Source organism: Pterocles gutturalis, unplaced genomic scaffold (assembly GCF_000699245.1).
Source record: "Pterocles gutturalis isolate BGI_N339 unplaced genomic scaffold, ASM69924v1 scaffold9420, whole genome shotgun sequence".
NCBI lineage: Eukaryota > Metazoa > Chordata > Aves > Pterocliformes > Pteroclidae > Pterocles > Pterocles gutturalis.
The window spans coordinates 2,345-16,150 of record NW_010138262.1 but is presented as its reverse complement, the minus strand read 5'-3'; the positions used below and the strand labels follow the sequence as shown (position 1 = coordinate 16,150).

Here is a 13,806-nt window from a genome sequence, read left to right as displayed (position 1 = left end):
GGGAAAGAGCAAGCAGGGAAAGTAAACACTTCAATCCATGCTGATCCAGGTGCTAGTAACATGGAAGAGCTGGTAGGAATAGGCTCCTCACTTCATCTCACTGTCAAAATTAAGTGAGATGGCAGCAAAATACAGTCATATAATTGCCTTTTTCTGGTTTCTCAGCCTAAAGAAAGGATGAGGTTTATCTGCACAGTGTAGTGCTGAACAGAATACTCCTTTGCTTTGCTTGTGCTAAAAGCTGACGCATCACTTCAGAAGCAGAACAGCATTTAGGGGGAAACTACTACAGCGTCATCACCCACAGCAAAAATAGCCCATTTTTGTACATGAAGGTAGAGGAAAGGGGCTGATGTCTACTGTGTAAAATAGTATAACAGCCAGGCACACCAAAACTTTCTGGCTAAACCAGCTTCAGCTTCTGCAACTACTCTGCAGTTGTATTCCCCATTTATTCAGCATGTGGGACACTGAGAAAATAACAAACTTCCTGACATGAGGCAAAAATTGATAATGAGAGAATACCAAAGAAAGCAAGATAACCTTGCAATACCACCACAATAGTTAACCACCACACTGCCCATCGCCCCCATATTTTATGACAACAGCTGTATCAGCAACTTCACACTCCCTTTCCCAATCCAGAGTGTGTGTGTATTACGAGATACGAAAGAAATAGCAAAAAAATCCAAGCCACTCTCTTATACAGCTGACAGTTCACACCAAGTCATTTACCTGTGCATAATGCTACTCAGTAAGCCTGGCACGCAAGAACAGAAATGTATTAGCTAACGAACATCAAGCCTGATGGAAGCTGTTACAATCATTACGTGAAGGGAGAAATAAAAAGAAATAAGAGAGAGACTGAGTGCAATGAGAACTGAAAGCATGCAGGAAGAAACACAGAAAAGAGCAGGCTAGAAAACAAAGATCCCTACCATAGGGGAAAAAAGCTGGATTTGTTGTCTGTGGTATGCCAGGATACGTCTCTGACTTGATGGATGTTTGCTGGCTTCACGTTTAACTTCCATATAGCTTTTCCCCAACGGAGACAATACAGCCAGTATCTTAGTGCCAGAATACCCGCCATTCTTTTATTTAAATACCACAGTTCCAGGCAGACCATGAAACAACAGAGCTACCTCCTAGTGATAAAGCAACATTAACTCATGTTCTGCTGTTACATTGTGAAGCTTTATCAATTCTTCTTAGAGACACCTACCATCAACCGTGTCTCTAGCACACTAGAGGTGGTTTGAGACAGGTTGGGAGAACAAACTGAAGAAACTATCAGAAGCTTGTCTGCCAGAAACATAAGAAAATCTGATTAGGAAGGTACTTCAAGTTAGCCTGAGCTCAAAGGGAGCTAGCTCCCAGACCTAGAGATGGTCCCAGAAGAGGCCCTGACTGCGAACTACCAGACACAGCGACTTGATGGTGTAGAGTTGAGAAGGCCTGAAAAACCCAAAGGTGGTAGAATTACCCGAATACCTGTGTCAGTGCACTTGAGTAGTTCTGCTTCAGACTTCACCAATGTTAGCACTGCTGTGGGTCAAATGCTTTGCCATCCAAGATTCCAGGAATGAGGAACGCAGTCATACCAAGACATGAGGAAAAACTCCAGCAAAAGGATTTAGTCTGCAAGCACGTGCCACTCACGGCCATTCCCAAAAGCCCCTCCTCATTATTTTGTGCTGTAATCTGCCTCCTTACAGCCACCTCAGCTGGCTGCACAGCCCAAGAGCTAGATGGCAGCAACAGTGATGGGTGGGCAAGAGTGACAAAAGGAAGGACTATAAATAGGATAATGTCATCTTTGTTATTTTACTTGGTGTAGAAACAGTTAATTCTAACATTTAAACCATTAAGTAGCCAAACAACTACCTGCACAGAATTAGTGAAGTCTCTTCCCTAGTCTCCCATATTCTTTTCTGGACTCTCAGCTAGATTCTTCTTTTAGTCTCAATGCTTCAGCCTATCTATTCTTATTTTGTTAGATTGAAGAGAAGCGAGAAGACCACTACTTAAGACCTCAAAGGGCGAAAAATGGCAAAGGAACTCAAACTCACATGGAATGACACCATTCTACCTAACTTATCTCTTCTTTCCCAGAAGAATACCATGCATTTTTGCTGCAGTTGGGTGTTTTTTGCAGATCACTCCAGAGGAACTCAACCACCTCCAGATTCAACAACCTAGTACTGATTTGTTTTCCTTGTTACTGTATGATCACTGTTTTCAACAGCAGCAAGGTCAACAGACAGCTACAAAGAGGGGAACTAATGCCTACCCTGTCATAGCTGGAGTGTGAAAGACCATTGCTACAGGTGAGTACTCATTGTGGGTGGGAATATTGGACACACTTTATTTCTTCCTCCATCCTGCAAACAGAACAGCTTACTGTGGCTTCACTTACCAAAACGGCAAAAGTTTTGTCAGATAGTGGGTAAGCATCAGGCCATCTCCTTCCTCCATTCAGATAATTCAAGCACTGTAAGAAGATGTATCAGATACCAAGTCCAGCAAAACCCAGGTGCAAGAGCTTTACAGAGAAGAGAACAGAGTAAAACCTTTACAGAAACCAATGCTTTTTCACTCCAAGATGCTTAAATGCAAAACATGAGCAGGGTTTCAGTTCTAAAAGATGCAAATCTTTTCCATAGTAGGATTTAAGATCAATCCAGACCTTTACGAGGAGGTACTACCATTAAACTTCTCCCTGACAGCAATACACCAGAAGTCTCAAGTGAAAGAGCTGAAGGAAACAGAACATTTAAATTTCCAAACAACTCCAAATTTATCAAAAAAATTGCTTTACACAAGTTTCAGAAGTCAGCTAAAGGCTTACTGAAGCTGAAGGGGTGCCAGAGAGGAAGAAACTCTGATTAATATCTCAGGATCGAGAGACTCCCACCCACGGTAAAATGTGGCCAAAACCAAGCCAATTTGTTATAGGAAACCTTGTCTGGAACAAAAAAATCTCCTCACTCACCACTGCATGCTTTCCAAGGGTTGGGGTTTTTTGTTTGTTTGTTTTTTGTTTTTTTTCTTCAGACCACAGAATAAAGTTATCTGAGCTAGAGCAGCTCTGAAGGTGCTTTTTGAGAACTTCTACTTCCAGCCAGAGAGTTCATGAACACTGTATAAATACTACACTTAAATTTGAATTTCTCCCCTGACACACACACACACCCTGGAATCTCACAACTGGGACAGCTAATTTCAGTTTACATTATTTCTTCCACTCATCTCCCCACAATCTGGGCATAATCTTCACTTTGCCCAAATCCCTTTGACTGCCTTCTAGATCTCTTTTCAGTCCAAACACTTTCAACTACTGGGAGGCTATGAAATCAATGCAAATATGGAATATTCTTTTTTTAAAATGAAGACTAATTCAAGAAAATAAGATAAGCATCTTTTGCCTCTTGCATGGGCCAATTACCACTTTTTATACTTGCTTTTATGTGAAAAATGAATAAAAACTTCCACTGTACTCTGAAGAAACACAATGCATTCTGAAGTCTTCAGGGTTCTTATTTAGAAGGTACTATAATGATAGCAAATATTAACTGTATCAAAAACCATAGCTTTTGAACAGTCTTCATTTGAAGGAGAAAAGTATCCATAGATCAAATAAAAATGCTCTTGCACAGAAGATGGCTTCACTGAACTCACCATGATTGCTCCAATCCTATTTTCCCCTCCCATGAATAAGCAACACTTCCCAAGACGCATTTCAGTTCAGATGGTGGTGGGGGGAAATACTGGATGTTAGATTAAAAGATAGCCTTAATATATTGCTTCATGCTGCTGCATTGTCTGAGAGTCATGGTCTCAAGAGAGTCAGAAGCCAACTAGTAGGTCTGCAATTTGCCTTGCAAGTCCAAAAAGCAGCATTATTGCAAAGGGGACAAGGGACCGAGCTTGCTAGGTGTTCCTTTTTTTTAAATCATCAAATCCTACTGGCAGTACACCAGCATACTGCCTCGATGACAGAACTAAGCTTTTGGGAAAGAATTTCAAAAATTCACTCCAAAATGAGACCTCATATTATAGTGGTTTGCCAAAATCTGATTTGCAATTTTAGCTCTACATTCCATAGTCAGCCTGCACAGCTTTGCTTCACAAGTATCCAGATAATGAGCAATCTGCTCTTGATCCTGCATTCCAAGTACTTAAAGTGATTAACAGATCTGCACATGGACTGAGTCCGGGCTTTCTGCATGCAGCCTTTACCTACCTTCTGTTGGGTACTCTGCCGTTCATTTCAGTAGGGCTGCATCTTTATTCTAATATTTGTTTGTGGTGCAGAAGGCTAAGTGTTGCATAAGATCCTGTAGAGCACAGAATTTAAGACTCACTCAAAATTTCAGAGCTTAGAAGGAAAAACAAAGAATACAAATACTGTCTCTAGTAACAAGCAAATATTTTCTCTTATTACTAACCATGCAGCAATGACACATTTAAAAAATATATACCGTGGAAGCAAAACCTTTTTAATTATTGGGTACGCGTGAGGGTTCAGCAAATCCATAAAGCTGGTCGACCGCCCTGTCAACCTAGAAGAGGTGATGGATGTGACAGCACAGCAGTTCTTGGATTTTAAGCCGTGCAGTACAGTAACTCTAAAGAGCTAATGCATAATGGGGGAGGGGATAGGAAAGGTCTCCGGAGCCACGATATATTTAGAATCGATCCTTTTACCCAGCCAAGCTGAAAAAAGTCTTATCGCTTTAGCGATCTGGTACAAAACACTTTGAATGCTTCTGGAGAACACTCAGGTGAGTTTCCTGGAAAAATGGAGCTGTTCAGCCCCGGTGTCAGACTAAATCCTACCATACTGCTTGCAGTGGAACAACCTAGCTCAGGCATGGATTATTGTACTCTTCATAATCAGTTAAATGCTCCAAGGAAAAAATGTAATTACAATGTGCCCAGCACAGTGCTTTGCCAAATCATATCACTTTGAAAGCTTGCAGCAAATCAAGAACTGTATTAGGCGACAACAAAAAAAGGAAAGGGAAGAGCTGAATCCCATGAATGACATTCAGTAATTGTCGCTCAGGAGACTGACTGAAAAGAGATCTAATAATAATAATGCTGGTTCAGTGGGAGCCATTTCCAGGCAAATAGAAACATGAAATTGGTGATAAAAAAGTAGCACAGAACTGTTTTACTTTGGCTTCAAGTAAGACATCTCTATGAAACAGTCAATAATACCAAGTATCATTCACTCCAGGAATAGGCTGGTACTCTACAATCTAGAAGGTAAGAAGACATAAAAACTTCACAGGCAGCAGCACAAACCACACCAGAAGCTGGGGTCTTTTTGGTGGTTCATTTGTGGGTTTGGTTTTTTTAAAATCAAATTTTAAAACCTTACGAGAAGGAAGAGAGGTATATTTCCATTCCTCAGAACAGATGTTAAAAGGCTCCGAGATGCACAGTCCACACCAAGCTACAGCTGAGAACAGCGAAATTCAGACTTTCTTGAAAGCTGCAGAGTTTTACCTTAAGCTGAGCAGAAAAAGCCGCCAGCTGCTAAGAAAGAGGGCAGCCCTGCACTGTTGCACATGAAAGTCCATGCAAGGTAACAGCTCATGCGGCAAAGCTATCAGAAACCTGTTCACTTTTTGATGTGTTAGACTTCTGACAGTTTTCTGACCCAGCTTACTTGGTGATCAAAGTGTGTGACTACACAGTACCCTGATGAAGCATTAGGAATATGCCCCAGTTACCAGATGACCACAGTAATACCAAAGCCACACACTATGTGGCTGATTACATTAAACAAGAAAAAGCAAATCAATAAATCCAAGGGCAAGATTGACAACACTTCAACAAGCAGAATCAGGCATATCAAGTTCCATTAATCAAAGTTATGGGATTTTTCTTATTTTCAGGACCCTAGAACAATGCAAAGTCAAAAGCCACTAAAGACTATTTTCTGTAATGTTTTTCCTAAGCCCATACTCAAATTTAAGCACAGCAATTGTTGTGATTAGCAAAATCTTAGTAGCAGGAATATTTACCTCTTACTAGTAAATGGAGCTATTGGCACTGCTACACTTCTAAACAAGAAGTCTTTAAATCAGCAAGGTTGAAGCCACGCTCACATTTTAAATGAAGGTTGCCAGTTGTAATACAAACTGCAAATCTTAACATTTCCCAACAGCCAAAGCAAATTCCAGAAGCCTGTTTGATGAAGCATCAGAGGAAGATGTGCAGCTAACTAGGAGCTTGGCTTGTAGCTCTAAAAATCACCCAGAAATTTAGTACAGCATTCAAAGCACATACAGTATTTCAGAGATAATTTGGAATCTATATATGCATTAAGGTCTGGTGTTTTGGGAGGGGTTTTGTTTTTAATAAAAGATGGTGTTGCTTGAGCAATATGACAATGCTTTTAGAAAGAAGAGTGGAAGGGCTGAGACAGGTAAAAAAAGGAGGGCTCCTTCCTTCTGGATAGAACCCTAAAGATGCTGCACCGTGCTGCCGTTACCACCATAACAACTGTTCTACAGGCTGGGAAAAGTTCAGGTCTGAGGAAGGCTGAATTTACCTTTCCATTAGCAGTCAGACAATTAAGAATCAATCATCAGATATATCAGACAACTTTGGCAACCTTTTGGAAATCATAGTCACACCAATGTAACTGAAACTATCCTAGAATCAGAAAGCAAACATACCAAACTTAAAATCACGTGCTATATCCTGTATTCTTTCCAATAGCTTAAGGCTGTCCTTTTAAGACAAGACACATAAAGAATGTGCACCATCTTCAAAATGGGATATTACTTAAAATTAAAGAATCATCTTGGGTGATGAATGATCACTTCAAAGAGCAAGACCATACTTAACTTCTGATGCTTCAAGAGTGAGTTTGTTTGCTTTGGATATGTTGAAATTCTGAAAGGAATTATTTGATGAGAAAAGCAAAAGTGAAGCTGCTGACAGAAATCTCTCAAAATTCAGATTAAGTCACCTTAATACCAAAAAAAAAGTGGAGCTGAAAAAGTTATTCTAGCTTCCCAGAAATGCCACAAGGCTGCTCTCACTCTTGACTTGCTACTTAGAAATTTCAGAAAAAGACAGATTCATCTCAGCTCTGTCACAGATGGTCAAACAGTGAATCCATGGGAGCGGCACACAAATGCCTAGGTACACGTCCTGCGTGACGGTGCCCAGGTCTGGTCTGCTCGTACCTGTCCTATGGTTCCATGTACACAATTTGGAGAAAGTGCTCAGTGTCATAACTCTTGGTTATTTTTTTTCTTAGGAGCAGAAAGAACCCTGCAGAAAAACACATGCAATGTCACAAAGACATGAAAAGGTTTTAGCTGGGTTTTTAAAATAACAGGCACAATTTCACTTCTTACAAATAAGAGGAACTCCTTCCATTCCTGTCTACAACGATAAGGGATTCCATTTGTGAAATTGCCTTTTTGCTACTTGGTGTGGGCAGGAGAATACCAAAGTGTTCTTGTGGACATCAAACTTACTCCATAAAGTCTTTCTATTTTTTGACTTGCAATTAACAGTGAAGACATCAATTTATATTCAACTAAAACAAACCATTTATACAAGACATTTTCATTTTGGAACTCTCAGAAATCTACTAAAACATACTGAAAATAAGACTGCAACATGAAAGCATCTGTCAAACGTCTCAGAAAGGAAAGTAGATGCACTAACTTATATAAGCTAAGGAAAAACAAAACAAAAGAACCCTGTAACCCTACTTCTGTGAATTCCCAGTGTCTCAACAGCTTAAAAATTAGCATCGCTTTCAGGTATAATTTACATCTTCTAAACTAATAAGACATGAAATTAAAATACATTTTTCACTCTGTTCAACAAAAAGTTGTATTACTGGCATGAACTTCATCCTCATATTACCACATGCAAAAAACCATAGCTATGTGGAATTTTTTTTTTTTAACCACAGTACAAGTGACCAGGATATCAGCACAAAGGCTGATACTCTGGGGAAACAGAGAAATAAGCAGAGTAACCAGAACTAGGAGTTATGCACCATGAGCAGTATCGTACAGTGTGTCCATAGGATCAGAGAATTGCTTAAGGGCAGAACCTGAAACGTCATCTTTAATCACCCTTAGGAGTATATTCAAGCTCTTCGAAGGGCTTGATTTCTACAGTACACACTTATTAAAACAAAAAAACCCCACAATAACAAAAAAAACCTACAACAACAACAAAAAAGAGGTTTACTGATTTTTGCTCCCTGAACTGAACCAGAGAACATCTGCATAAGATTAATCTCCCAGCTGTTGTGTCTCCCCCTCTCTCTCCCCCCCAAATCTCACATCTTTATTGGTTTCCTCCTACAGGGCAAGGGACCACCCAACTAAGGGCAGATCAATGATTTACCCAGTGTAAAGCATTCAGGTGCCATTGAAATAGTTTCACTATGCTTTACATGAAGCATTACTCATACTCATTTAATGGTACTGACAAAGGAACTCCATTCTGATAGCAGGTACAACACTGGAGAGTTAGTCAGCAAACTACACGGAAGTACCAGAAGCAGCAATAACAGCGCAGACTTCCAAACTACTGTGCCAACATACTTTAAGCAGACCCTGGAAGAGCTCTCTTCTACAACACTGCCAGAGGAAGTACATTAAGTACTTTTCCTTCTCTAAAAAGACCATCAATTATGAATGGATTGGGATGTGAATACTGCAACAAGGAATGAGATAACTGATCATGTTATCAAGACCAGTATGTAACATTCACGTCCTGTTGTCATTGGGCTGGATTTGAACTAGTTGCAAGGAATCCCTGCTTCTAAATTCAGCCTGCACTTAAAAAAAAAAAAAGCAAGGAATATTGGAAGTCCTAGGACAACTGTCCAGATATGATGTGAAAGTGAGCTCTATCAGCAACTTTATGAACAGAAAAAGGCTTAACAACTGCATAAAATAAGTAAGAAAAGCTATAGCAGAGTTTGGAATTCTTTAGAAAACTAGAGCTTTGACTCTCAGGATACCACAAGCTTATCTTAGTGGTCCAAAAAGTAGGAGAGGTGAACACCTTTCAAAGAACGAGAAGGGAAGAACTGACTTGACTGAACCAGAATTGTTGGGATTTATTTTGAGCTCTGTCCTTACCTCTTTCTTTGACCTTGGCCGTGTCACTTTGCTGCTAATTTTCTCCACCACATTTATGTTCTACCAAGTGGCAACTTTTATAAAGCACTTTGCTAACTGGCATGAACACCCTCAGCAAAATCTTTCAGTGTAGTGTAACTAACAAACGTATTTTGCTGAGCCAGGCAAAAAAACCCAACAAATATGCTTTTGCTAGATCTCTGCAGCATTAGTTAACTGGCATTATTCCTACAGCAATGCCGGCATACCTAATATTGACAGACAAAAAGAAACAAACAGGGTCAGCTTCATTATTTTCAATATTTCACTGAAACCAACAGGACTGCCCTTTTTGATCCTAAGCATTACATGCCAAGCACCTTCCTCTGGACAGAAATGAGACTCAAATCACAGATAAGAGAAAGGGAAACTCTAAAACCTGTGCTAAACAGTTACATTGACTTCAGTGGGCATTCCTAGTTTTTTCTAGAGCTTCGCATTTAGATTATTTAGGGACACTGACAGCAGGAGAGGCCTACTACCAATTCTGGAACGTAAGCTCAGTGGAGCACCAACATGCAGCTGAAGCGACATCACCAGATGAAAAATGATGGAACAAAAAATATCCACCTTTTTGGTTAAAAGAAGGAAAATGGACAATTGGTTTGGAGAGTGCTTTTTGATGAGAAGAATCTTGAGAAACAGACACCTCCTGGAATCTTCAAATAAACCCCTGAAGTTCAGTCCCTATACAAAATTACCTTCTGAAGCAATCAAAGCCTTGTTCTTTAGTATGCCATCAGAAATGTTGATAACTACTCTGAGCATTGTTTTGGTACCTACTACTTGAGTCCACAAAGCTGCAATAGTTTAGAATAAAAAGGATTTTTTTTTCCAAATCCTTATACATATATAATAGGGTAATTTCTCAGACTTGTATTAAGATGCCCACTTGACTTATTTTACTGTTCAAAATGTCATGTGACCTTCTAAAAAGGTTCATCATGAAGTACTGTCCTTATGCATTCTGTATCTGCCTAAATATAGGCAGACATCTGAAAGCAAGGCATTCTCTGATTTTCTTCTATTCTAGTAGAAAATTTGATTTTAAATAAGGCAACTCTGTTCTTTCCCACTCCCCCATCTTGTTCCCTGACTCTCAAACTCATCCTGCAGCTTCAGATGGATGGTGCAGGTCCCAGCTGGTGCTTGAAGGCAAGATGAGATGTATGAAAATCACTACCTATTACTAAACGTAGGCAGTACCAATCAGTAGATCAATACAGCTGATGCTCCCATGACAGCTCTACAGTACTTGGAGATGTTCAGTACATGAAAGAAGCGTGCCCACAAAAATCTTTTCCAAGTTGTTGCAAGCAGAAGCTGTTCTTTCTCCAGGACACATTACTGCCCATCAGTTGGTGGCTCATAAGTTGTGCAAACAAAATGCTACATGCTTGTAATCTACAGGCACAAAGGTGACAACATGACCTGTCTCAGCCACAGTGACTGAGAAAAAGTAAGTACATCAGAAAAACACAGAAAATGTAAGCCATATATAAATCAGGATGCAATAACATATTTAGTCCACTAATATTTACAAAACTTGTAAAAAGCTTTCCACAGAAAACAGAGCAGAGAAATTTCCAAGATGCTTATTACATATAATAAAGAAGGGATTTCAGCAATGCAGTGACAGAATATTCAGGAAAGACATGACCTGGGCACTTCCAAAGTTGTTCATCCTACAGATAACCATGAGTTAAGTCTACCTGCATGTATAGGTAATATAGACTTTTTTTTGGGGGAAAAAAAACCAAAACAAACACAAAGATCAACAGTCCCTCCCCTGCAAAAAAAGCTCCACCATTGTCATAATCTAATATTTATGATACTTGCTTTATAGATATGCCCAGAAATGAATATGTTTTCAAATTTATTTTTAAAATTATTTTTAAAAATTTTCATTTTTAGAAGTTTCTCTCCCACTACACAGCACAGAATGAAGAATCCTATATTGCCAAAACAAAATGGTTGTTGTAACGTGTCAAGTTCATACCTGAGATTACTAATTAATCTTATTTCAAAAGAGTTACACAACAATGAACTTTCCTTAAAATATCAAGAGTCCTTCCCTCCAGTACCAGCTCCTACATTTGCTTTGTTTCCCAAATGTCATACTGCTTCCTGCAGACTTAGCGGGGCTACAACTTTCCTATAGCCATCATTTCTGTACCAGATCTGATGGTACCTTTATCAAGATCACCACATGAATCCCTACCTCTCCCCTTCAAAACTTTGAATCCTTCCACAGGCATTCCCACTCATTCTTCCTCCTCCTTTACTATTGCTTCTTCACAAATGAGGAAAATTCTAGTAATATATGTAGCAAAACCCTCCACTTCTCACTGACAATTTACAGCACAGCACAATTACGTACTGCTGATTCACTGTGACAAGAGCCATTTACTCTGGCTGCTGACAGTACAGATGTTTTCTAGCATCCATATGTGTGTTTGGTTGGTGACACTGTGCACTGGTGTCCCTCTAGCTGGGCTGGTTCTCTGGTTGATACATTAAGTTTTACAAACAGCAGTCTCTAGTCTGAATAAAACAGTGAAATATCAGGAGCTAACAGCTTCTTATCTTAGAAATACCCTTCATTCTAAACCTCAAAAATGCTCAGATGGCATTAAGCAATAAAATCCTAATGGCCTGTTAGAAATATAAGCAAGCAAATATTTTCTTATGTAAGGAGGAAAAGCCCAACACTTATAGTCAACTATTTCTTATTCACAGATACAGCCAGTCATCCATCAACCAAGCCAACCAATCAATCCCTCATTTTACAACACTTATCAATATGCCCACATACACTGCCATCTGTAAGGGAAGGGTTTAGATACTAGGAAATCCTCATAGCCATTAAGATTCCCTTACTGTAACAAAACCAGAAACTTTAAGACTATAAGAATAATATTATAGAAACTAATTTGAAGGCTCTTATAATTCCTATTTACAAACTCAGTAACAATAGTTAATAATACTTTTGTTTTTCCTCCTTCACAACAAACCATGTAAATTTATTGCCACAAGATTTGAGGCCAAAAAAACCATAGAAAGATTCTGCAGGGCCTGGAAATTTACAGCATTGTAATGGCTAATGCTAGCTCCAGTGAATCTATTTAAGATATTAAAATTCCCATCTGTCAGACCTCTTTGCTGGATGTTACTGCCCCCAATGCAAAAGAACATGAGCCTGCATCCCAGCTACCCAGTTCTTAGCTCTTCATATCAACTCAAACCATAAATGAAAATTAGTTCACACCAACACACCTACGTAAACCACTGCAGCAAACATGCAGGTGCATTTTCGCTCTTGCCATCTAGACACAGACAAGCAGAAAGGCTAAACAGCTGCATGCAGGCACCAGGAAAGGAGATGATGATATTTAAACCACTGCAGCAGTTTTCTCTCACACTCACAAATAACGTTCTGTGCATGCGTTTGATTTGAAGGCGATTTTAAGTTTGGGAAAATAGACACACTACAAAAACAATACCCAAGTGGCAGACAAGAATGCTATTAGTATTACAGAGTAGCTATGCACCATGATTTCCAGAATCATAAGTACCAAAGTTCAGTCCCCATGCTCTAATGGGTCAGCTGCATCCCATGTAAAGCACCACAAACACTAACTGAAGTCCTGGGTGTACAAGGACACCCACTGGGACATTTAATTTACCCGAGTTAATGTTTCTGTCAACACCAGCTCTATGAGGGATACAGAGAAGATCCAATTCAGCAGGGATGGTTTACATCTCCCATAAGAAAAACAGGCTTGCATCTCAACCATGCAGCAAAATCTAGCAATTTAAATGAAAGCTTGGGAGCATTTATCTTTCCAAAGGAGCATTTATCCTTCCAAAAAGTGGAAGGAGAACACACATTTTAAGTTCAACAAGGCTTCCCAACATACAGTAGTCTGCTGTACTTGCCAATGAACTGAGACACTGTATATAAATGAACTACTAGAGAAGCACACTTCAAGCACAGTTGCTTTTGCATCCAGTGATTTAAGTTGCTTCTACAAAGTGAGAGAGCATTTACAAGCTTCCTGTGGTCTGTTGCACCATACTGCAGAAAAACCCTTCTGGGATTGAATTAGAGGATACAGTGGTTCACAAGAAAGGATGGCTAAGTTAACGGTCCTCCCCTCTTTCCTTTGTATGATTTCTTTCCAAAACCATATTACAGCACCATGGCTGCTCACTGTGTAGCACTTACTGTTGCTGGACTTCAGGTCACGGTGAATTATGGGAACAATTGCTTCCTCATGCAGGTAGTTCATTCCCCTCGCAATCTGTACTGCCCAGTTCACTAGTACATCAGGAGGTATCCTTTTACCAGACAACACTCTATTTAGCGATCCTCCGCGGGCAAACTCCATGATCAAGCAAAGATTAGGTTCCTTCAAACACACGCCTCTGAGGGCGATGATGTTGGGATGCTTTAACATTGCAAAGAGCTTGGCCTCTTGGCGGACATTCTCAATGGTCTGGCTGATGTCCTCATCAGGGTCATAGCGAGCTGCCTTAACAGCAACCTCATCTCCTATCCATACAGCTCGATACACTTTTCCGAAGCCCCCTATTCCAATGATTTCCTCCAGAACGAGCTCTGAGAAGT

General features: G+C 39.8%; 1 protein-coding gene across 1 annotated transcript in view; it reads right to left on the bottom strand.

The window, feature by feature from the left end:
• MAP3K9 (mitogen-activated protein kinase kinase kinase 9) overlaps positions 1 to 13,798 on the bottom strand; it is a 39,575-nt gene extending 25,777 nt beyond the window's left edge. The window contains 1 exon segment of the mRNA XM_010082922.1: positions 13,405 to 13,798. Within this exon segment, the coding sequence (XP_010081224.1) occupies positions 13,405 to 13,636 (232 nt within the window). The 5' untranslated portion in view covers positions 13,637 to 13,798.
• Positions 13,799 to 13,806: the final 8 nt, after the last annotated feature.